At 33.7% G+C, this 25,897-nt stretch overlaps 1 protein-coding gene and 1 long non-coding RNA gene across 3 annotated transcripts; one reads left to right on the top strand and one right to left on the bottom strand.

The window, feature by feature from the left end:
* Nucleotides 1–2,282: 2,282 nt before the first annotated feature.
* Nucleotides 2,283–8,779, bottom strand: LOC104893036 (uncharacterized). The gene is made up of 3 exons (XR_790009.4): nt 8,023–8,779; nt 6,107–6,195; nt 2,283–5,945 (listed from the first exon to the last, which is right to left on the bottom strand). It is a non-coding gene; the product is annotated as an uncharacterized LOC104893036 (long non-coding RNA).
* Nucleotides 8,780–12,182: 3,403 nt separating this feature from the next.
* On the top strand, nt 12,183–19,751 carry LOC104893035 (uncharacterized). 2 transcript variants are annotated; one of them, XM_010679073.4, is made up of 9 exons: nt 12,183–12,441; nt 13,089–13,338; nt 15,057–15,148; nt 16,707–16,857; nt 17,550–17,677; nt 17,804–17,962; nt 18,314–18,499; nt 18,871–19,077; nt 19,318–19,751. In XM_010679073.4, the coding sequence occupies exons 2-9, from the start codon at nt 13,101–13,103 to the stop codon at nt 19,339–19,341; spliced, it is 1,185 nt and encodes a 394-aa protein (XP_010677375.1). In that variant the 5' UTR covers nt 12,183–12,441; nt 13,089–13,100; the 3' UTR covers nt 19,342–19,751. The 2 variants fall into 2 exon arrangements, with proteins under 2 accessions (XP_010677375.1, XP_010677376.1); XM_010679074.3 differs by lacking the exon at nt 12,183–12,441 and adding an exon at nt 13,684–13,850 and having other exon boundaries at nt 13,209–13,338.
* Nucleotides 19,752–25,897: the final 6,146 nt, after the last annotated feature.

The raw sequence follows: 25,897 nt of genomic DNA, 5'->3' as shown, positions 1-25,897 counted from the left end.
AATTTTTCGGCCGCTCCATCTGTTCTGGCCTGATTTTTGGGGAAAAAATGGGGTCACGGGAGACTTAAATATGAATTGCCCAAAAAGCCTGCATGGCGCTGCCTGAAATAGCGGGTTTTGGCGCGGGAATTTCGACCAGAGGCTTTGGCTCGAAATGGGCCACTTTTTTGGCCAAAGCGTGGACCAGCCCATGATCACCTCTAATATGGTGTATCTGCAATAGAGATGTAAATGGATCGAGTTCGGGTTGGATGGAGAGTCTCCCGCTTCCATCACCCGCATCCACCCACTCCACCCGATCCATCCATCATCCACATCCATCTCCACCCGAATCCATCCATCCATTTGTAATCGGGTCAAATGGATGGATCGGGTGATTAACGAGTGAAATCAAATAGTAGTAGGAGAAGAAAGAAAAATTACTAACAAGAACCACTAATCCATTTATATAATTTTACTAACTATGTAAAATCGTCTCCAAACTAACCCTAATCCACATTATTAACATTTATATACTTATATTATCATCTTGTAACTTTTGGACTATAGATTAATAAAGTTGTAAAAATGAAAAAGCCCAAAATTAAAAAAAAAATTATATATTTTTTTTACTTTAAACGGGTGACGGATCAGGTGGTAAACGGGTGACGGATCAGGTGATGGATGAAAAAATATCACGCGAACCCGACCCGCATCCATCACCCGATTATCCGTCACCCGACTATCATCCATTTAACCCGGGTTTTTCACCCACTTAATAAACCGGGTGGAGCGGATGGTCAGGTGATGCACTGGATATTGCCATCTCTAATCTGCAACGTACTGGACACTTGACATTTGGAATGAAAAGTGAGACTTTAGCCATCAATAAACTATAACTTTATAGTTTAATGTTTCAAATAAAATAGGATAAAGTCTTACAATAATTATATATATTTAACTAAAAAGACCTAAACACGTATTTAGAGTTTTAACACTCTTATAACTGTACTAAATACCAAGAGACTATTAATGACATATTGTCTTACTTCAATTCCGTTTGAGCTATTATTTCAAACTCAGGACCCATAGCCTCTTACACGAAATGAAATTGCAATAACTAACTAAACTACAATCTTGTATTGGTCTTTGTGAAAAAAAAAATTATTTAAAAACAAGATTATATTTCTCTTTTTGAAACAATCAAATTCAAATATATATATTAATACTCATTAATCTAACCCACTAGTCACTACCTCTCTTATAGGAAAACTATAACCCACTAACACCCACTCAAAATTGAAAATCATTCACACACACTAGCAACTAATTAACTATAAACTTGAAGCAATATTCCAACAGCCAGACCGGATTATATTGAATTATATTGTATGCACAAAATTATGGTGAAAATACATATTAATTGTCGAAAAAAATCATCAAATGAATTCTTCACATACATCAAGTTCAGCTAATTTTATCACCAGCAATTAGAGCAAACCATGCCTCAAACAACAATGACATAATCTCTGTATACATACGACAATGTTCATCTTTTACCAAAAACAGGTCATTTATGGATATTATCCGGAAGGCCGTACAGATCCAGTGTAGTTCCTTTTTCGCTCTCCAAAGATCAAGATCAAATGAATACTCATTCTCTTTCTTTCGACCAAATATATATATATATATATTTCTAACCCCTCAGTCACTAATGATCAAGTAAAAGAGAAATTACCGGACTCTTTTGGTAAAAAAGAGGATAGGATTCCGAATTATTCAAAACTTAATCGAATAGGTCATTACACTAGTGGAAAAAGCCCATCTTATACGGTCAAAATCGGGCTTACAGATGGGGTTTTGGTCCGCATCAGATGGACACGCATCAGCTAACCAAAAAAATCTGATGCGGTTGAAAACCGCATCATAATAGTAAGAATCTGATTGCGGTTCTTAACATGACCGCATCAGATTGTGGTTTTTGAAATTTTTTTAAAAAAATGCTACTAACAGCAGCAAGCCAGCAGACGTAAATTCCAAAAAGAAACAAACGAGAATTCTAGTCCAACCATGAATAAATCATATAACATATATTCCATAATAGCACATATATACCATAATAATATATATATATATATATACCTCTGAGTAAATCATACACAATTCCAGTCCAACCATGAAAACAAACGAAAATTACAAAAAAAATGACAGATTAATAAAAACAGAAAATGAAAAAAAAAAAAAAAAAACGAACAAATCTAAAATACGGAAAATTAAAAAACAAACTAATCACGAGCGAAAACAAAATAAAATACAGAAAATTAATAAAACGAAGAAATTAAAAAAACGAAAATTAAAAGAGAATTCAGATCTAAAAAAATTGAAAAAATCGAAAAAATTACAATGAGATTTAAAATTACAACTAAATGAAAAAACGAAAATACTCATATCTTGACACGAGCGACGAATATTGATAGAGGAGACGAAATCTCGTTCTTCGTTTTCGTTATTCACTTCTTTCTGGTAGCGTTTGTTGTGGCGTTTGCGAGATGCGTGCGACGACGAATTGGTTGTCGAAGATGATGGTGCTGAAGATCCTTGGTTTATTTAAGGATGAAGAACGACGGCAGATGATGAGAGAGGATGGCGGATGAGAGAGGACGGGGGTTAGGGTTTTAGAGAGACGAGGACGAGAAGAGGAGAATCTGAGATGGGAGGGTGAAGGTTTTGGGGGGGTTGGAGTGAGTAGAGAGAGCGCGCATAAGGGAGGAAAGATTAGGGTTAGAGTGAGGAGAGAGAGCGCGCATAAGGGATGAGAGATTAGGGTTAGAGTGAGGAGAGAGAGCGTGCATAAGGGAAATGGGCTGGTTATAAGGAAAAGAAATGGACCATGAGCGTCTTGGGCCACGAGTTGGGAGGAAAGGCATGTCATTAAACTTATTTTCGGATGCGATCCCCTGAACCGCATCAAGTTCAAAAAAAACCACATCTGACATTAAATCTGATGCCTTTTTTTTGGACCGCATCCGATTATTTTTGCCAAATTTCCCACCAATTTTATGGTTCATTTTCGGATGCGGTTTTACAAAAACCGCATCTGATACAAAGTGACATATAAAGTTTTTTCCACTTGTGTTATACTCCCATATATTATGCAAAAAAATTATGATTTATTGGCAAAGGAAAGAAGCAATAGATTCATTATTCCATTTCAGTCGAGTCAAGAACGGGAAAAAGAATTAATGTCCCCTTCCGGTATCTTGATTGAAATACCCATAAATGGTGTTTTACTTAGAAATAGTTTTTTTTTCTTAGTACGACGATCCTCGATACTGAAGAAAGAGTACGGGTATTACTAACTATGGTACTACAGAGATGCATTCAATCGTTAAAAAAGAGGATTTGATTGAACCTCGGTTTCAAGAGAGTACATATATATAAATATTTAATTACTTATAAAAAATATAACACAATCTTTTTTTTTAGATGTAGGTTAATGTGTAAGAATACAACCAATGAAATGTTGTAGTAGTGTTAATTACGGTGGTTATAAAAAATTGAAGAGTTTTTTTTTAATATAAGATTGCTGAAAGGTAGGATACGTTATTATTAACAATAGATTAATGAGTATTAATATATACATTTGTATTTAATTGTCTTTAAAATAGAATATTATCTTGTCTTTAAATATATTCTTTTTTCCATAAAGACCAATATGAGATAATAGAGTAGTTGGTTAGTGCATTTGTATCTCAAATGAAAGGTCATGGGTTTGAGTCTTATAACACACGTTATTATTGTTTAATATTTCTCATTTAATTGTGTGAGGGAGGGGGGAATACATGTGGCAGCATGACATATTTTTGCCTTCGATTTTAGATATATGTATAAATGTGATAGTTTAACCACCAATCTACTACAATTTCAATGTTTAATGTTTCAAAGTAAAACATAATGAAGTCTTATAGTTATACGTAACTATAAAGACGTAGATAATTTTTTTGATTTCTAATACTGTTATTAAGGTAATAACATTCTCTTAACCCAATTTCGTTGAAATTGTTATCTTTATTCCCAATTTCTTAGAAGTTTTTTAAAAAAACAACTTATCATGCTATAATGTATAGTTTTTAATTCGGCATTTGACGAAAAATTACAAAAGCTAATAAAATTAATTATGAAATTTATGAACAATAATATAATTGATAATTGTAACTAACCCGGGTCATTGCCCGGGCTAAAATACTAATTTCAAGGAAAAAGGTGAGTTTTTCTAATGTTTTAGTCATCGTTGGACAAGAACATAAATATCAATTTATTTGAGCAAGGTTAGGCTTTAATCTTTTTATTTAGTCCAATTAATAATAAAAGAGTTTATGCATTGGGAAATTACAAACTCTTACCAATTACTAATCTATATATATACCAATATATTAGAAGGCGAAGGAAGCCTAAATTCCACGTTGTACTTTCCTCAAATTTGTAATGCAACTTTATGTCCATGTGAACTCCTCAATTTAAAAATATAAATATGGCGTAGAGGTGATCAACATGAGCCCGACTCGAAAATCGGCAATTTTCGGGCGCGGTTTTTCGGCCGCTCCATCGGTTCTGGCCTGATTTTTGGGAAAAAATGGGGTCACGGGAGACTTAAATATGAAAAATTAGGCTAATTTTTGGCCCGGTCCGAAAATTGCCCAAAAAGCCTGCATGACACGGCCCGAAATAGCGGGTTTTGGCGCGGGAATTTGGGCTAGAGGCATTGGCTCGAAATGGGCCACTTTTTAGGCCAAAGCCCGGACCAACCCATGATCACCTCTAATATGGTGTATCTGCAACGTATTGGACACGTGACATTTGAAATGAAAAGTGAGAGTTTAGCCATCAATAAAATATAACTTTATAGTTTAATGTTTCAAATAAAATAGAATAAAGTCTTATAATAATTATATATGTTTAACCAAAAAGACCTAAACACATATTTAGAATTTTAACACTCTTATGACTGTACTACCAAGAGACTATTCATGACATATTCTCTTTTAGGGCCTCTTCTCTTCGGCATAAAACAGTTGAACGGAACTGAACTAAACTAAACTTATTGGAGCTAAACTGAACTAAACTGAACTTATTGGAGCTGAGCTGAGCTGAACTGAATTGAATTGAATTGAATTGAATTGAATTGAATTGAATTGAATTAAATTAAATTGAATTAAATTGAATGTAATAAATATATAAATAATATTTTAAACAATAATAATATGAATATTAAATAATAATTATAATGATAAGTAATAATGAATAATAATAATAGTATTTTGGATTTTTTTAAATGATAGTTATAAATAAATAATATTAATAATCATAAATTAACAATAATAATGATAATTAATAATAATTATTTTATATTATTTGTATTAATATATTAACAACAATAAAAATATTTAATATCTAAGAAGTAAATTAATATTACTATTTTAATAATTAGATTTAATAATATAAAAACATTTAGTAATAAAAATAATGATTGGGTTGGACCGCGAAAATTACATCATAAACCGTCTTGACGCGATTTGATTGGTTTATGGGCTAAAAAAAGTGGGTTTATTTGTGCTTTGACCTAAACCATGTTCCTCCTAATAATAATAGTAATAACAATGAGTAAAGCTATAATAAACAAAATAATATATAAAAACAACAATAATAATAATACTTAATAGTAATGATATATATTTAAATAATAATAATAATAAGAGTAATTAGTAAAATAAATTATACCAACATAATAATAATATTTAACAAAATGGTTATAAAAGAATGGAGCTGAACTGAACTGATTGGAGTTGAACTGAACTGATGGGAGCTGAGCTGAACTGATGGGAGCTGAGCTGAACTGAAAATAAGCTGGGGAAAACAGGCCCTTATAGGTCTCTTGGATTTCTTTCTTTTGGCTTCAACATTAGCTACTAAATGGAAAAGAATAAGATGGGAGAAATTAGGATTGCAAAAAAAAAAAAAAAGATTAAAAAAAGAAACAGGAAAGTACAACCATTTACCTACAAAGTGCAAATGATGATTTACATTAACTATGCTACAAGTTGTGCAACGGTATAAGAGAGTTCCTTACCTGAGCCCATCAGGATGTGTAATTACTATGTCCATATCTCCGCAAGATGATTTTCCACGTCTATAGGATCCACCACATACAATCAACACCTTCAAAACAATAGATATGGGGTAACGTCAGTGAGAGACAGAAATAAGAATAACATGCTTAAGAGACCAAATCAGTAGCTACATAGACAATATTTTGAGATTCCACCGACTAAGAACTAGTAGCAAACAAATCTAACTGTCAGGCCAGATATGTTCACTTGTTTCCAATAATAGTGTAGTACTTCCAATCTATTAATTCATGAAAGAGAAGTGTGCTAGCTCTTCATGCTCATTTGCAAGTCCCTATAAATATCCAAGCCCGACACTTTAAATCTATTGTTCTATTGCTTTGGATTATAATGTCCTATTTCAAAACAGTAGCATATGATCAACAGACTCCAAAAAGTATAAGTGACAACATTTTGGCTAAACTTGAGGAGACTGTAAAGAAAAAATAGGCAAACTTAATAGGCAAACTTAATTTACCTGCAACACAAAATAAATGTATGGTTGACTAATGAAAATGCAACATCGTCACTGAGGATCCTAGTAGTTTAAACTTTCAGATCAAAATAAATGATAATACATAAATAGACAGAAGAGTGGGAGAAAAGAAAAGCATATTAGCCTTAGGCCTTAGATAAACAAGGTGAAATAAAGTCAACTTAGCAATCTAGCAGCAGTAAACAAAAGCCAATATGATCCAACAAACAAACTGTTGGTAATTTAGTCTAGTGGTATGATTCTCGCTTTGGGTGCAACAGGTCACAAGTTCAATTCTAGGAATGCCCCAAATACAAATAGACTGTAGAAGCCTTTTTTTTCCATCCATTGACTAAGAAAAGTTGCTAGCTCATGTTAGATAAACTATCACCACACATACAAAAGGTAGAAGACTTGGACATTTTCCAGCGATGGAATTTTCAATTTATGTTCAAGAGAAGCCCAATTCAAGACTAACTGATATATCTAATGTCATTTCTTCATTTTACAAGCATTTTCCTATTCAATCATTATATCTAGCCCAAGCCTACCAATGAAAAAAAGGAAAAGGAGAAAGAATTGGCAAAGTTAATTTTCCTGCAACACGAAATGAGTATATGGTTGACTAACAAAAACGCACCATTGTCACTAAAGTTCCCACCAGCTTCCGATCATAAACTTTTGCATCAATATAAATGATACTGCATAAATAGACAGAAGAAGAAAGGGAAAAAACAAAGGCATATGAGCCTTAGGCCCTAGATAAACAAGGTGTATTAAAGTAAACTTAGGAATCTTGCAGCACTAAACAAAACGCCATATGATCTAACAAACAAACAGTTGGGCATTTGGTCTAGTGGTATGATTCTCGCTTTGGGTGCGAGAGGTCCCGAGTTTGATTCTCGGAATGCCCCAAATACAATTAGACTGTTGAAGCCAATTTTTTTTCGATCCATTAACTATCAAATGTTGCTAGCTTATGTCAAAATAACCTATCACCACACATACAAAAGGCAGAAAAACAGCAAGAGTTGGCCATTTTCCAGTGACGGATTTCTCAGCTTACGTTCAAAACCCTGACATATGAAAATGTCATTTCATCATTTTACAAGCATTTTTCTATTAAATCATTGTATCTAGCCCAAGCCTACCAATGAACAGAAATGAAAAGGAGAAAAAACGGAAAAATGTTTGGCTCCAATTCAATTTTCAAATACCAATAACACCCAAATCAAAGTACAACAACAAAATTAACATTTATAACAATTCTAAATTATATAATCTGATATATAAACACCCCAATAAGTGAAATTGCAATTTATTTTCCGATTCTCATGAAATTGATAAACCCTAATCTGTAAAGTAAAACAAGAAATCAACAAAATTGAGCAGATTAAGATGTACCTAGTCTGCTAGTCACGAGTCACGACTCTTCGAAGTTGTCCGTCCACCATCATCCACCGAGTTTCAAGCCAAAATGTTGCGGCAGTAGGTTGGCGATTACGGAGCAACTAGGCAACATCAGCCATCAGGAGGTCCGAGACTCCGAGTCACGATTTCACGACCGTCTTTAGATGCACGCACCGCCGCCGGTGAGGGCGTATGAGGGAGGAGTGAAGTTGACTGGATCTGAGGTTGTATGAGAGAGAAAGGGAGAACTCAGGTCTGAGATTAAGTGAGATGTGAGAGAAAGAGAGTTTGAGAGATTGTGAAAATGAAAACGAATCTAAAAACACTGGAAGAACATACGGAAGCGGAGGGAATGTAATATACTGCAGATTTCATTTGTTTCAATATTATTTATCATTCGTTTTGTCTGAATTATATTCTTTATTTTTCAGTTTTAAAATGATAATAATACTCTATTTTTTTTTTTTTCAAGAAGTGGTCCAAATAATATTTTGAAAAGACTAGACAAGGGGGTTGCGACTTGCGAGTATAAGTTGGCTAAATGCCTTCCCAAATGCAAAAATTATTCATCATCTTTTCACTTCTTCTGATCACTGTCCTATATCATTGGCCATCAAAATCCATAGTAATCTAAAAGCTCCCCCTTTTAAATTTGATAAAGTATGGACATCTCGAAAGGATTTTGATGTTTTAATAAAGAAAACTTGATGTCAAAAATTTCAAGGTTCGAATATGTATTGTTTAACAAGGAAGTGCAAACTTTTAAAGGAAAAGGCTAAAAATTGGGTCACTACCAGATTTGGCAATGTAGCTAGACAATTACGTACAGTTGAAGGAAAGCTAGTTAGAATTCAAATCAATTATTAGAGCAAAATGATTGCCCTCAATTAATTAGACAACAAAATTTGTTTTTGGCTAAGCAAACAAAATTGCTAGAGTTTCAAGACTCTTATTGGAAAATCAAGGCTAAAGCTAATAATTTAAAATTTGGGGATGCAAACACAAAGTATCATCATGTGTGTGCTTCGATTAGACGAAATCGTAATTTAATCACTTCTATTAAGGATCCGTCAGATCGTATAGTTACTCAACCAAAATTAGTAGAAGAATGTATTACTAATGCGTTTAAGAAAAGATTTTCTAAGAATATGGATTGTTGTTTTAACTATGACTTTGATCTTTCTTTAGAATGTATAATCTCTGAAAATGATAATATAGAATTATGTGCTGAAGTATCGATAGAAGAAGTTAAATCTGCTCTGTTTGACTTAGCATCGGATAAATCCCCGGTTCCAGATGGTTTTACTCCTTTCTTCTTTCAGAAGTATTGGACTCTTGTGGGAAACTCAGTGTATAGGGCTATTAAAGCCTTTTTTCACTCAGGAAAAATTTTAAAGGAAATTAATCATACTTTTATCACTCTAATTCCTAAAATTGAAGCTCCTTCTAACCCAAATCATTTTCGACCTATTAGTCTTTGCTCAACCATTTATAAAATTATCTCAAAAATTATGGCTAATAGATTGAAAGTAGTGTTGGGTCGGATTATTCATCCTTTACAAGGGGTTTTGTCCCTGAAAGACAAATTCAAGATAATATTTTATTAGCTCATGAAGTGTTTCATTCTTTTAAGAATAAAAAAGGAAGAGAAGGGTGGTTAGCTATTAAATTAGATATGGAAAAAGCTTATGATAGACTAGAGTGGAGCTTTATTTTTGCAACTTTAAAAATTGGGTTTTGTGAGAAATGGATTAATTGGCTCCCAATGATTACAACGTGTCCTTTTCCGTATTGGTAAATGGTATTCCTGGAGATATGTTCTTCCCTTCTAGAGGTATTCGTCAAGGAGATCCTCTTTTCCGTATATTTTTATTCTATGTGCAGAAATTTTAGCTCGCAATTTTTCAAGCTAGTTCTATAGATTCTAGATTGATAGGGTCACTCTTGGTCATTCTAGAGTTAATATTCCTTTTTTAACTTTTGCGGATGATAAATGATTTTTGCAAAAGCTAAAGTAGAAAGTTGTCATGCTATAAAATCTATTCTTAACAAAGTACTGCTCAATGTCAGGCCAACTTGTCAATTTTCATAAGTCTGCTTTCAATGTACTACAATACCCCAACAGAATTATTAAGTGTTTTTCAGAATATTCTCCAGATGGAAATTCTCTATCACTAGGTAACTATTTGGGTTGCCCAATCATTAGTAGCAAGTACAACTGCAACTTTTAGTTCTATTCAAGAAAAAGTCTCCTCTCAACTTACTAAGTGGAGAGCCAACTCTTTATCTCAAGCGGGTAGAGCTATTTTAATTCAGTCTAATCTAGCTTCTAAAGCTAGCTTCCAAATGCAAAGCTTTACCCTCCCTCTGTATATACTCTCTTCTCTAGATAAAAACTATAGGAACTTTCTTCGGAATAAATATCCGAATTCTAAAGCTCCTAATTTGATAGGTTGGGATAAGATTTGTCACCAAAAAATTTGGAGGATTGGGGTTGAGAAAAGCTAAAATTAATAACTTAGCTCTTCAGTTTAAACTTCTTTGGAAAATCATTAGGTGCCTAATAACTTATGGGTCAAACTTGTTAAGCAAAAATATTTAAAACAAGACACTTATTCACTTATAAAACTAAAGCTAATGTATCTGGCAATGGCGTAAACTAATGACGCTTCGTACGCCTTTCAACAAGGTCTTAGATGGATGGTGGGAGAATGGGAGAATATCTCGTTTTGGAATGATAATTGGGTGTTTAATTACCCTATTAAAATAAATACTCCCTATATTGGGTCAGAGGAGTTGATGGTTAGTTTTTCATTACAGATGCTGCTCAATGGAATAAGATCTTCTCTTAAATTAGTTCCGATTAATGTAGTGGAGATATTTAAAAAATTTCTTCCTTATAATAGAATGGCAGATAGAATTTTTGGGGTCTTACTGCAGATGGAGAGTATTCGGTTAAATCAGGTGCTGCTCTGCTTCAAGGTATGGCTGATCCGCCAACCAGGTTAGTTTTGCTTGGATTGGGGGCTGTCCATCCCACCCAAGATTAAATTCTTTTTGTGGAAAATTTGTCAGAATGGTCTCCCTATGAAAAAGAGGTTAGAAATGAGTCATGTTTTCCTTCCTTTAGAGTGTGTTTTTTGTAACTTTCACTCTGAAGATGACCATCATTTATTTCTTGTCTGTTCTTTTATGCATGATGTTTTAAAAGTAGTTAATGGCAATGGGGTTTTCCCCCCTTCCTACTTATAATAATGATCTCTCTTTTACTGAGTACTTAGTCAATCTTAAGTCTTGTTTGACTCTTAAGAACCTCAATTTCTATGCTGTTTTTTTGGTGGTTTATTTGGTATGCTAGAAATTGTGTCACATTTCGTCAGAAAAGTTTTTCGCCAGCCAAATTAGGGGCTATGATTAAAGCTTATATGCATAATCTAGATTGTTCCAATTCTAATTTCTATAATTTGGGTTATAGTCAACAAGTTAGTAAGGAAGCTAAAAAGCCTAGGCCTAATATTATTATTTGGTCCCCCCTCCTTATGATTTTGTTAAACTTAATTTTGATGGTTCTAAGTTGCAGAATAGTAGCACAGCTTATGATTTTGTTATTAGAGATACTATGGGGAATCTTTTGCTTAGTGGTACTAAAGCCATTGCTGATAATAATTTTATTTTAGTTGCCGAGGCCTGGGGTTTTAGAGAAGGTGTTAGGGGAGCTCTCTTTCTAGGGGCTAGTAATATTACTATTGAGGGTGATAATCTTTCGGTTATCCAAGCTATAAAAAGAATTTGGAAAATTCCCTGATCTATTCATGCTCTTATTAATGATACAACGGAAGATTTGAGAAAAATTGATAAGTATAATGTTCAGCATGTTTTTAGAGAGGCTAATTTTGCAGCCAATTGGATGGCACATCATGGCCATTCCATTACTAATCTCTGTTATTGGTTTGAATCTCCTGATATTGCTTTTTTCAAGATCATCCGCAAGGATGTTTTAGGGTGACCTGTTAATTGAGATCCTCCCTAGTTTCTTTCTTTCTGGCTAAAAAAAAAATAAAAATAATAATTACTCTATGAAAAAGAAAAAGTCCCCTATCTGGAAACTTCATCGTAATACCAAAAATATCGTAAAATAACAACACATCTCCTACATTCTCATTGGCTGGCTGATGTAAACGCTGAAAACATAAAAACTTCACTGCCTCACCCCTCACCTCACTGAATCTTTACTTTCTTTTTCCAAGTTAAATTAATTATATTAATGGAGAATTTGAGTTGATGAAATTTAGTTGAGAATAAATTAACGGAAAAAAAACCAACAACATTCCTCAACTTAAACATCAAGACAACCGCCGTGTTTCTTCTTCTCCGACGACCTCTAATCTTTTGTAGTTCTGTGTTTGATCATTAGTAAGTTTTCTCTCTCCTCTTTTATGATAGTCTTTTGTTTTTTACATAAAAAAAAACCAATTTTTAACTGCTCAAATTAGCACCCAGATTTATAATTCTACTTGTTTCTTGGATTTAATGAAGAATAACTATGTGCCCATTGATTTTGTTTAGTTACAGCTATTAGGGTAAAGGGCAGCTGTTAATCATACTTAAAATTGATTTTTTTTGGGTTAATTATTTAGTATTGAGGTCAATTACTTGGTGGGCTTTTGCTGTATTGAGTTTACAATGGTTTTCTTTGATGGATTTTTAGTTCGATGTCCTTTTGGTTGTTTGATTGGAGTAGAATTGTTGGGAAAGCTGTATGCAATAACTTTGATTTGACTGAAATAGGGACCTCAGATCAGTGTGATTTTAACAAGGCAAGTTTGATTAATAATTAGTTGTGTTTAGAATGGTTTTTATTTTTGCAGATTGGGTTGGATTTGGAATTATTGGAGGTATGCTATGAAAAAGGCTAGAACTTTTAGTGTGAATATTGGTTATATGATGAGGATGTTTATGTGTAAATTTATTGTCTGTTTGATGAGACAAGGTGAATGGAGAGTAGACTTTATGGGTGCAGTTGGCTGACGTGTGAAAGCTCTGTATTGTGTCCCTTACAGATATCTTAGAAGATGAGGCTAGTTAGATTGAGCCTTTTTCTGTCCGTAACGATATTAATATCAACTGGAGCAGCTTGGGCAAGCGAGGGTCGGGTCAACAAGTCAGCTCCAGGGTTGATTTGGTCGACTGGTAAAGAAGAAGGAGACTTATACAGGAAACCGCAATCTGAAGAACATGAAGCATTGAATGAGAATGACGAGCTTGATGGCGGTTTCTCTTCCCTTGATGGGATGTTACAGTGGGCAATAGGTATTACCCTTTTCGCTCTGTCCATCTTTCATTTGCAACATAATCGACTTATTATTTCTTACCCTCTTTATTGGGAAATCCTTAAATGTATCTTATACCTGAAAATGGATTGTGAATCAAAATCGACATAAGAGAGTTTGATACTATCTAGATATATCTATTTTGTGCTTGGCTTTGTTGTCATGTTGAACCGCAATATCATCATTCATTCAATTGATATGTGATTTTCTTTTTAAGTGAGCTCCTGAAGTGTATCTTATGTTGTGAACTGGTGATGCTTTCTGTTCTTTTCTTGTGGACTTGGAGATTACTTGACACTTGAGCATTGAAAAGGTTCCTTAACAGGGTTCGGTTGGTTATGCTAATCTCAAGGGGTTCCAGTTTTGTTTGTGCTTGTGGAATCTGGACAGTGTGTTCTGACTTGTGATTGGTCCCTATGCTTGGAAAATTTGCTGGTCATGGCTACTTATCAGTTACAACATAGCCTTGTCCCTGTATGATTCCAATTTGGGGTATGAAGCTCATCTCACTCAGTATTCCAACTATCTTTCGCCAAAAGTTGTTAGTGACCAACCACAAGCAGTTAATTTTAATAATTAAATATCAAGAGAGGAAGTAAATTTATCAGAGATGTGGAGCCCTTGAGCTTAAATCTTTAGATTGGCCTTTCTTTTATCGCATTCATATGATGACAATCTCTCTCTTCTCTGGACATCTGCATTGATGGGTCCCTTTCCTAATATGTATTTCCATGTGCATGTGTGCCCATGCTACATTGTTGCAGAACTCATATATGTTTCATTGTGAATTCTTAGGATCATAGCATCACTGCGTTGCTGTTTTGAGCTATAAATAACCATATAGGTTTATGCTGCAATATCTCTGAATATCTGTACATGCTTTGCTTTGTTGTATGAGAACTTGAGGGTTACTAGCGAAATGACAATACATGTTAGTATGACCGTAGATAGTGTCTCTGCCCAATTCTTATTAGATACTTTTTAGATTTCTAGATATACAACAGCTCTGATAACAATAGATTTCACCAAACGAAGTGCAGGAAGCACAGAATCTCAATTTGTCCTTGTTACTTGCTTCAGTGGGGAGGGGGGGAGGTGGGGGGGTGGGGGGGTGAGGGGTTTGACTTTATACTGTGTGGAAGCTAGTGCAAGAGATCCTAGATGTTGCCAAGAATAGTCATTATAGGGTTAGTGGTCATACATTCTGTGGGTGTTGCGAGATACGGAAGGTGTCATGCATAAGTTGGCTGGATAACTGATTGTTGAAGGAGTAGTATGCTAAAATTTACTTTGGGCTATTTGTTTAAATGAATTTGACATTGAATTTAAGCTACCATATAACCGTTTTATACTGTGGGTGTGCAGTAATAATTAGTCACCTATTTCAGTCCCCATTGCCAAAGTAGAAGGGGACAGGGAAAAAATCTAAAATATGGAGCTGAGTTATGCAATGCATGCCTACTCAAAGGAAAAAGAAAACGTGTATAATGTTTTGTTGTGCTCGCCCTGGGAAGGCAGACTTGAATCTCAGTTATTTTGATAAATTAATCTGCTGTATGTTTCTTCCATCTGAATTTCCAGTGTTTGCTTGTGATCTGTTGCTGAAAATAGTACTTCAGGCATGATATTGTGCAATATGATGTTTTCTTTATTTTGCTTGTGGAGTAACATCTTGTTTCTTCCTTATGTATGAAACAGGACATTCTGATCCTGCAAAATTGAAGGAAACTGCAAAATCTGTGCAGCGCCTATCTGATGACGAGCTAACCAAGCGCCAAATAGAAATCCAGGTGAATAAGCTTCTATTACATGAGATGCCATAAACCAAACATGACAACCTTTTCTAAATCAATTCATTCGGATATACTTTGGTGGACAAATTAAGCATGTGTGTCGTTTGCTCGATGCTTCTCCTTATCTGAGTTTGTATCTTTACTACGAATCTTTTTGCAAGAAATTGTGCCAATGTATCAGTAGATAATACATATATCAATGCTAATGTCCTGTTTTATCTAGATAGAGAGACAAAAAAGAAAAAGAAAAGGTGGAGGCAGTGTTTTACTTGACTAATCGAAAGTTCTAATGCTTCCTTCATCATTTCTCTTTGATCCCCTTTTGTGCGCATCCTGTTTCACTTGATAGAGCATCTTATAGGAAACCCCTTGATATGTTACTTGCTAATTTCTTTTCATTAACTTCATGATCTCCTCTGTAGCTACTTTAGGTTCTGCAAATTACTCCCTCTGTTTTTATTTAATTGCTACATTGTTGTATGCACAACAATTTAGGCAATGTCACATACAAGCTTTTGGGAGGGTACTTTTTGACCCATTTAATGTAAAGTAATGGGAAAAATTGAAAAAGTAGTATTTTTGGGTGGAAAAAGAGAGAAACAAATATAATAGTAATACTTTATGGTGGGCCAAGTACCCCAAATAAGGAAAGGTTAAACAATGCAGCAATTAAAAAGAAATACCCATATATGGAAAATGTAGCAATTAAATAAAAACGAAGGGAGTAGCACTACTTTATGAATTGTGAAGTATGAGCCTTGATGACGCTATTTTACATGGTGGTTCGAGGGGAGGGGTGCACTAGTAGATCTGAGAAATGAGAACATATAAACAAGAAGCTGTAATGAATTGGCTAAATGGAAAGGGCATTATAGGGAATGGCTTTATAAAATCGTTATAGGTAGCCTGTGGAATACGTGAGAAGTAATTAGAGAAGTGACTGGAAAAGGGAAACAGAACCTCTATATAGATAGAAGAGAGAGGGAGATCAAAAGATTATTGAGTTAATTCTAGCTTTTAGTTGCTTAGTTTGGGAGTGTCCAATCACTCGAGGCCAGTGTCTGGGATTGTAAGTACCATTATTGATGTCCTTTCTCTCTCTAATCTCGTCTTTGTACAGGAGTTTTGTCTCCTTTTCCCTCTTTCCTCTAACTACTTTTTGACTTATTGTCTAAGGAGGCTCTGAGCAACCTATAACAATATTAATAAAGAGACTTTCCTTTTTGGGGTGTTCTCTTCACCCTTGAAAAATAATTTTCAGGTCTAATAAGTTTAAATAAGCTCACATAACTTCTGAGTTCAGATAAGTTCATATAAGTATCAATGAGTTCCAACAACTTATAAAATAAGCTTCAATGAGTTCCAACAAGTTCAGTTCAGATAAGTTCAAGAAATTCGAAGTGAAGAGAACCCACCCCTTACCTTGTTCATTATAGCTACACGGTTCTTTCCTTTCAGTGTTCAACTAATCTCTGTCTTGTGCCAGTCCACTTGAACTTTTGTTCACTTATATAATTATATTTTAGAACTGACATTTTTATTATCTTTTATCCAGGAATTAATGGAAAGATTAAAAATGCCTTCGGATGCAGAGTTGATGAGAACTGCAATAAATGACTTAAATAATTCCTCCATCTCTTTGGAAGACCGTCTTCATGCTCTGGAGAAACTTTTGGTACTCGTCGAGCCTATAGATAATGCCAATGGTACGTTCTGATCAACCTTCCTCTCCTTTACACAATAATGCAACCGGTAACCCTACATTTTGTCTTGGTGTATTAGAGTTGTCTGAATTAATATGTTTGGGTATCAGGTTGTACCTAGCAGAAAATAGTACCTTTTTCCCCCTCCGTATATCAATAGTGAAGTTAGTTGAAGCTGCATGAGCATTTTTCGACGATTTTCTAGCAGACCTACTGTTCCCTTCCCCAGAAATTGGGATTTCCAGTTCCAGATTGTGTCTCGTCTTGTATCACAAAACTTAGTCCTGCGAGACACCTCTAACTCAAGCTATATACTATTTGGTTAAGTTGTGATGGCAAAGTGAGAAATCAGGAAGGAGTTGGACATAAGATCGGATAAATAATGGAAGATATATTTTTGAATTGCCCATCCTGCAAAGAAACTAGAAAGGGAAATTAAAGAAAAAAAAAACAAAGTACTCTGATTTCCCACAATCAGTTCTTTGTCTTTAGCCTTCTTCAGTTTTTTACTCCAAATGCGCTAGCTCCTTTGTACCTTCTTTTGCTACAGATTGTTACTTCTCTTTAAAAAGTTTGCGATAGACAATGGTGTATTGACAAAAAGCTTTTTCCTTGATAGAAGAAAAAGGTATGTAATACACTAAGCTGCAATTGGACCTTACAGGTTTTAAGCCTTTCTCATCTTTTCTCAACAGATTTGGACAAACTTGGGGGTCTTGCTGCTATTATAACACAGCTTGACAATGTTGAACCAGTTGCAAGGAAACTTGCTGCATGGGTTCTTGGAAAAGCCTGTCAAAACAATCCAGTTGTTCAGAAGCGGGTTAGGTTATCTGTTCTATACAAGTTGGACAATTTTTACTGCAGGCTGCAGCTCTAAACGTTGCACGTTTGCAACATCTTTGATAGTTTGATCTCCATTATAACTTCATTTTGCATTTGATCTCAGGTGTTGGAATTTGGTACACTGCCAAAGCTCATGAAGATGGTGACATCTGATTTTGTAGAAGAGGCCATTAAAGCATTCTTTGCAGTTTCTGCGTTAATCAGAAACAATCTACGTGGCCAGGAAAAGTTTTATGCCCAAGGTGGAGACTTGATGCTTAAGGTAACTTAGGATTAATAGTTTAATACTGGCAGTTGCTGCTGCATCCAACTCAGAGATCAAATAACTGACACAGAATCCTTAAATAATGATGAAGGCTCGGAGGAGAGAGTGACCACATACAAGGTTGGCAGGGTTCCATCCTAAAACCAATTGGTGATAGGTGGAGTAACCCATCAATCTATATGTTAGTCATTCTAACTCTAATTCTTCAATGTGGGACACACTATTCCCAACTCACATGTGGGCTATACTCTCAACATTTAGGCCTTTGGGGGCAATCAAGGGCTGGGGCCAGCCTAGCTTTACGTTTATGAAGGCTTGACAATTGCATAAATGTTCTGTTTGTTGCAGGATATACTGAAGAATTCGACCTTTGACATTAGATTGCGAAGGAAATGCATCTTTCTTATTGGTGATTTGGCACAGTCTCATATAGAGAGCGCAAATAAAGCAGAGCTTCCCTTTTTCAGTGATAATCTTTTTCTGAAAGCAATAGTTGACTTAACTTCGTCAGAAGACCTGGATCTCCAGGAAAAGGTACCTTATTCCAATCTTGTACTTGTGAATTTGGACGATAAGATGTCTTCCAAACACTCACATCTCAATTTGCCGTACTAGTTGGCTATGCTATTTAGACTTTAGTTTACTTCTAATATCTTTACAGTCTGACATGGGTATGCCGATATGGACATTTCAACACTTCATTTTGGACCAAAGGCATATTAAATTTACATAGTTTAGACGAGGCTAAAGTGGTCACATAGTTGAATCTAATATGAGTTATCAAGTCAGAGTAGCATAGGTATTTCCGTATTTGGTGGTTGTTTTCTATTCTGGAATGCTGAATGTCCGAGAAAACAACTCATAACTGTGCTGTTTATTGAACATCATGTTGTTGTCTCCTACAGACACTTGCTGCTATAAAGAATCTTCTACAACTTAGGACAACTAAGGCTTCAATTTTCAAGGACTTTTGTGCTCTGGACAAGGCCTTGGAAAAAATGAGGCTGCAATTGCAGCAATTAATGGAGGAGGAGGATCAAAGGGATTATGCAAGGGATGTAGAAATCCTTCGCCGAGAGGTGGAAATGATATTTTATCAGAAAATCGAGAAAGTAAGCCGCTTAATTGATCTTTCTTTTTAAGATACGTTTGTATGTAGATTTTGGAAGAGTGTAAGGCTCTCAAAAGATGCATTTACCCTTACTACCAACTCTATCGTCAAAAAGTAAGGGTATCAATGTTCTTTTAATTTGTTGTTCAGCACCAAACAATTCGGTGTTCAGTATCTTTCATTCCAGAATGTGAATCTTATAGATTTTCATTTTTAATTTTATGCCTGATAAATATGACAGGGAGGAAGTCAAGTTCCCACATAACAAACTTAGCGATGTGTTCTTGCGACTCTTTGTTGAATATCCTAGACAGTCATGAATGCGCGGTTGGTCAATTGACGATCCAGAGGAAATGTTCAGGGAACTTGACAGAAAGCTATCCAGAAAATGCAGGGGCTGTATAGCGATTACAAATTGAGCAGGTTATTTTTTGACATTTTTCAGGTAATGTAGAATCTTTAAGTAGCAGATTTTAATACACAAATCATACACGAAAGACGGATCAGTTGATTTGTGCAAGGATATGTATCTAAGCTCCATCCACTGTTTTGGTAGAAGGAACTTTTACGTATGTCTTTGTACTTTTAGCTTTTAATTCAGGAAATTCAAAGGATTTCGCAATTAGATTGCTCTGTTACTGTATATATATATATATATCATTAGTTGTTTTTACAGCCGTTTCACTCTTGGGCGTAAAAGTCGGGTCAGCAATTTGTATGGTTCTTTAACTAAATTGACCATTCTTGCTTCTGAATGATCCTTTGCTTCATTGTTAGATGACAATAATTCTTATTTTCTTTAATTCATTTCATATAATTTGTTTATTAGAAAAACTATGCTATTATATATTATCGATTCTCACTAAGTTAGGCTTAAACTAGTGTTACGTAATTCCCTAATTTTCCTGTGAATTGTGAATCGAGAAAAGTGAATTATGGTCGGTTTTGGTTTATTTTTTGCCCATTTTGGATGAATCGGCGAATTTAAAAGGCAAATTAGATAGCGAATTAGGTAACACCGTTTTAAACTAAACTTGTCTTTAGTGAATTAAATTTATATTTGCAACATAATTTTATTGATTCTCTATTGTTTTTTCTCTTTTTTTTTTTTTTTTGAATTGAACTTTTTTTTGTTGAGAATATTATTATATTATTATTTGAGGTTTTTTCAACATGTCTAAGTCGCAACATTACGTTTTCACATTATCTAAGACATGTTTTTACCGATTAGTATGATTTTACATTATTTGTCTTTTGATGTAATAATAGTTGTTGATGTACATCCCGAGTTAATTGATAAGATTGTATAATATAAGAGAACGTATTGTGTCGGACTCGTCCGATCATAATCTTGGTCGGACGACTTTCAGGTGGTTCCAATTTTTTTTCAGGTAGTCTTCATTTTTTTTCAGGTAGTCTTCATTTTGTTTTCAGTTAGTCTTCTTTGTTTTTCAGTTGGTTTTTGTGCTTCAGTTAGACTTACTTGGGTTTCAGTTGGTCTTTATTCTTTTTCAGGTAGTCTTCATTTTTTTCCAGGTAGTCTTCATTTTGTTTCAGTTAGTCTTTTTTTTTCAGTTAGTCTTCTTCTTTTTCAGTTGGTTTTTGTGCTTCAGTTAGACTTACTTGGGTTTCAGTTGGTCTTTATTTTTTTTTCAGGTAGCCTTCATTTTTCTTCAGGTAGTCTTCATTTTGTTTCAGTTAGTCCAACTGAAAGAAAACAAAGTCCAACTGAAAGAAAACAAAGTCCAACTGAAAGAACACAAAGTCCAACTGAAAGAAAACAAAGTCCAACTGAAACAAACAAAAGTCCAACTGAAAGAAAACAAAGTCCAACTGAAAGAAAACAAAGTCCAACTGAAAAGAAAACAAAATAACTTACCTCTAAATGAAAGTAACTTACCTCTAAATGAAAATAACTTACCTCTAAATATTTCTGAAAAAAGGCAAACTTACTCCCACCTTTCCTTCCTCTACCGGCACCAGAAGGAGATAGAATTTATCTTGTTGTTTGGACTATCTGAAAGAAATATGCTGTACAAGCAATATGATGATAAGCTTTTAGAGTCTGGTTGTGTTTATCGGTGTTTTCATTCTAACGAGGTAACTTTATCTTGTTGTTTGGACTATCAATTAACTTAATAGAATTTGTATGTGAGAATTTCGGTTAAAGGATTCACAAGAATAGGAGATAGAATTTGTAGGAAGGAGAGAAGGAGAATTTGTAGGAAAGAGAGAAGGAGAATTTTATGCGCTTCTCTTTCTTCTTTTTCTTCTCAGATCTGGCATCTCCATAATCACATTCAGCCATGAAACTCTTAGAAGCTCCGTGACTGTGAAGATTAAGTATCTTGATGGCAACTATTGGTCCAGTCATGAAACATACTTTTAAAAATAGCCCGCGCGTTTTGATGGACTTAGCCCGTCCGATGGAAGGTATTGGGTCAGACGGTCTGACCCAATACTTTCACATAATATAATTGTGTGGGTTGGCAAGTGATATTTTGTCACAAGTAAAACTTGTAACTTGATGGTTAGATAATAATTTTGGGAGGAAAGGGGATGATACGTGGTAGTGTCTCGATTTTTTTTAATTGTATAAAAAAAGAAATATTTCATCTTATTTACTTTTTTTAAGGAGAAATTTCAATAATTAAAGGTCAAACAACATTTAAAATAGATATTAAAGAAAAACAAGATACAATCAAACAATGTTAAATCAAATTCGTTTTTAAATAAACTATAATGAACCAAAGCGAGCAATACAACGCATCCTCCTTGTATTTGTTGAATCAAGCAGCTATTGATGAGGAAGTCTATGCTTTTGACATAGTTTCAGAAGAATATTCTTGGTCGAGCCATGTTTACCGCATCCGAGATTCCAATACCTTCATATTGAGTCTCGAACTTCAACCAATGAGAACAATTTCTTGTACCTAACAACAAAAAAACCATACTCACAACTCCCATAGGGGAGAAGAAGATCTCCACAACAAAGACTAAATAATCTCATAAAGAGATACGAATTTATTCAACAAAAAAAGAACAAAAAACTGAAAATAAAAAGAGAAAAGAGGTTTACCATAAATAAAAACATCCCTAACTGATGAATAAGGGGTGGGGGAGACTATGATTTTAGAGAGAAAAAGAGGGGGGAGGGGAGTGGCCTATAAGGAAATTGTTTATTCATCTTACTAGCTTTTAACCCGTGCAAAAATGCACGGGAGGCCATATTTGTATGTGATATTATAAATTATTTATCAGACAAAAAGAGACATGTTATTAATGTCAGCAACATTTTTGTTTAATGAGATTGATTGAAGTGTTAAGTAAAATTCCCGGTTCTCTCTCTAGTTTTCTAGAGAGAGTTTGTTCCCTCTAGGTTTTTCCTTGGGAGGGATTCTTCCTAGCCTCCGCGACTAGGGTTTTCACTTTTTTAAAGCTTTCTCCTTCCTTCTTTCTTCCTCTTCTTCTTCCTTCATCTTTTTCATAGGGGCTACCACTGGTGTCTTAACCAGTGGTAAGCCCCGAAAAATCCTATTTATCTGCTTTCAATAATAAAAGTTCCCATCTTTTAGATGGTGATTTTTTCTACTATGTTGATTGTGTTGGTTTTTGAAGAATTAGGGTTTCACAACTTCTGTAAAATTATGGAAGACTATTGGAGTACGTTCATCCCAAAATTTCCGCATCTGCAGGTCGTATGCCGAACCAGAGCGAACTCACAGATTGCATTGCTTCAGATGAAAATTTTATTAAGGCAAAATTAAGGCAAATCTGCGATGTTTACATTTCTAGGGTGATATGTATTTCTATTAGAATTTTATGTTTTTCAGAAATGGCTTGTAAGTGCCGTTTGGCGAAATATTAATGAAATCCCTTTTCTTTCCGTCAAAAAAAAAAAAAAAAAGAGATTGATTGAAATCAAACTGAATTGACATTGATTGAAATCAAACTGAATTGAAAACACATTATGATAAAAAAAAACAATTACACTATCTAAATTGATACATAAAAAATTGGGTCAATTACAACTCATGCACGATTCAAACATTTTGAGAAACTTCCTCATAAACCGCATTGGTTGAAACAGATGAGTTCCCACAATCTTTATCACACATTGAGATTTTCATACCCTTTTTGCTTGTAACTCTTGAAATAGTAACATATAATTGTCCGTGGTTAAATATATAACCCAACTTAAAATAAAATGGGTAAGTTTATTCCCTAAATGGGTCAATTGACTTATACAAAGCTGGCTTGTTTAACATTAAAAGTGACCCATCTGAATTAAAAAGTAACCCATCTAGACTTGAAAGTGACTTATTTTGACCAAAAGTGAAATAATCTGACATAAACTTATTATACTCCTAATACATATAATAGTAATTGAATATAAAACCTAGTAACCCTAATACTCTAATCATCCACCATTTCGTTATACACCCTTGTTCCTCGGTCCTCTTCCTTCATTCTCTATCTTTCCCTTCAAATTAAATTGCCAGAATTCAATTTTTTTCGTACCGAAATCGCCAAAAATTACAACCTTAAATTTGTTGATCTATTTTATGACAAATGATATTTTGATTTTTTGCACCTAAAAAAATACTTTATTTTTACCAATTCTATTTCAGCTTGTTTGATATTTAAGATTAGATATTATTTATATCATTTACATACATGTTGTGATGGTTACTTGTGTTCAATCGGATCGAAAAGTTGATTAATATTTTACCTCAAATTTTAGTTTTTATATTTTTACAATATGTTCCTTGAAATCTTGTGTAAATATTTAAATATTTAGTAAGATATTGATGACCTAAAAATCGTGACATTGTAATTTATCCTATGTACTAATATAAATTAGCAAAAATTAAAGTGAAAAGACATTTTTCAATTCAATTTATTAAAAAATAAGTTTGACTTATTACATGCATAAACAATATATTTCATTATATATATCTCACATTGACTGCTCCTTACAAAAGTGAGATCAAGAATTCGAGCATCAACTCAATGACTTTCATAATTGTAAAACATGTAGTTTGCTTAAAGAAACAAAAACTTCATAATTTATATTAAATAAATGAATAGAGCAACATGAGCAACGTAGACGTTAAGCTTTTTGTTATTATGTTCCAATGAAGTTGTTCTCGTGAATTTTATAAGTTGTAGTACATATGTTCGATTTTGATATATTAAGTTAGTGTTAAACTATAACTTAAAATTGCAAAAAAGGACCTCGGTGCGAAAAATCTATGGATATTATGCCAATAGTGCATCGTGTCATTAATATAACTCATGTATATATGTTATATCGTTAGCAAGTGTATTTTCTTGGAGAAAAATTAATTGAGTATTTATGGTTGCACCCACGCATTACGACCGGCCCCAGTAAACCCACTTGCAACAATGCACGGGAGGATTTATATAGATATTGGACTTGTACATAATGCATGAGAATTCTTTAATTAATTAAGTAGTTGTTTTTGTTTCAAATTTATTGAATCAATAATTATTATTAGAATTCGTGCCTTTAAGATGGCAATAATGTAAAATCTAAAATTATATTTCATGATATATAAAAATCTTTTGTTACAACATTTTTAAACTTTAAAATCTTGTAATCGTAATACATACATATATAAATACATAGATAAATAAAAATACACATTAAAGTGCGCGGGAATATTTGTTTTGTAAATTTAGGATTTTAGGATGTTTTCCTAAAATCATGGTTTGAATATTAGCTCGTGATTTAAAGTTTTTATAATCATATCGTGTAATAAAAAAATATATTTTAAAACTGACTTATGACCCGTGCGTTCAATGACTGATGTAGCTAATGTCATGATAAAATACACGGGAGATTTTTTGTTGATTAGATATATTGAAAAATATTGATGACTATTTTATTTATACAAATTCTTTAGTAACACAGATATAAAAATATACAATAAATTAATGTGGGACAGGGGTAACTTTTTGCCGTAAATACGTCAATTTTATTAATCTAGAATTGACCCATTGAAAATTAAAAGTTACACTTTGCTTAAAAGGTACCTCTTTTAACTTGTGAAATCACCCACTTGATTTTTTTTTTTCTTAATTATATTTTTGAAGATTATTTGTAGAATAAAATTATCTCCCCCTTTCTAGATTCTTTGTTATTCTGTGATCTTTGATTATCTTACTATTAGATATATCCATTAAAAGGCTCCTACACTTCGAAATCACTATTTTGTTTGTGATGGTAATTGACAATGGTATATCAAATCTTCTTGAGCTACAATTATTTATAATAATATGGTTGTTGTATAATTATTACATAAGGTAATTCATTTTACACGAATTTTTTCAATCTTCGTCATCCATAGCCCGACTGTATAATGATATGGTTGTTGTATAATAATATGGTTGTTTTTGTCATTCCATTTAATTTCAATTATATAAACCAAACTCCTATTTTGAAAAAACTCTATCAATGTCGCTTGTTTCCTCTTAATCCAGTGCAAATCTAAGTGAGACTGTGAGAGTGGAATCATAGATTGTCAAATTTCTAACGTGGTAATTTTATTTTTTTATATCACACTTCATCATTTTTTGTTTATACTTCAAATTGGTGAATATGCACTTAATTTTTTTTTGTTTAATTAAAAGTTGTACCAATTCTCTTTGCTTTAACCCCACTAAATCCTAATAAGTAGGTGGTCATTGAATTTTTGAGTTGATGATTTAAGCTTTAATTCTTAAAAACTTTTTTAAAAAGTATTTTTTTTACCGAGAATTAAAAATAAGGTGGTTGACAGTATGTATCTACTTCC

This window comes from Beta vulgaris, chromosome 5 (genome assembly GCF_026745355.1).
Source record: "Beta vulgaris subsp. vulgaris cultivar EL10 chromosome 5, EL10.2, whole genome shotgun sequence".
Classification (NCBI taxonomy): domain Eukaryota; kingdom Viridiplantae; phylum Streptophyta; class Magnoliopsida; order Caryophyllales; family Amaranthaceae; genus Beta; species Beta vulgaris.
Note: the sequence above shows the minus strand (reverse complement) of the source record. Positions and strands in the feature narration are given on the sequence as shown.

What these genes read in the sequence shown, in the direction of transcription:
- LOC104893035 (XM_010679073.4), top strand. Translation starts at nt 13,101, where the DNA reads ATGAGGCTAGTTAGATTGAGCCTTTTTCTGTCCGTAACGATATTAATA. An exon ending in ATCCAGTTGTTCAGAAGCGG is followed by an intron (nt 17,678 to 17,803) that starts GTTAGGTTATCT and finishes ATTTGATCTCAG; the next exon opens with GTGTTGGAATTTGGTACACT. An exon ending in ACCTGGATCTCCAGGAAAAG is followed by an intron (nt 18,500 to 18,870) that starts GTACCTTATTCC and finishes TGTCTCCTACAG; the next exon opens with ACACTTGCTGCTATAAAGAA.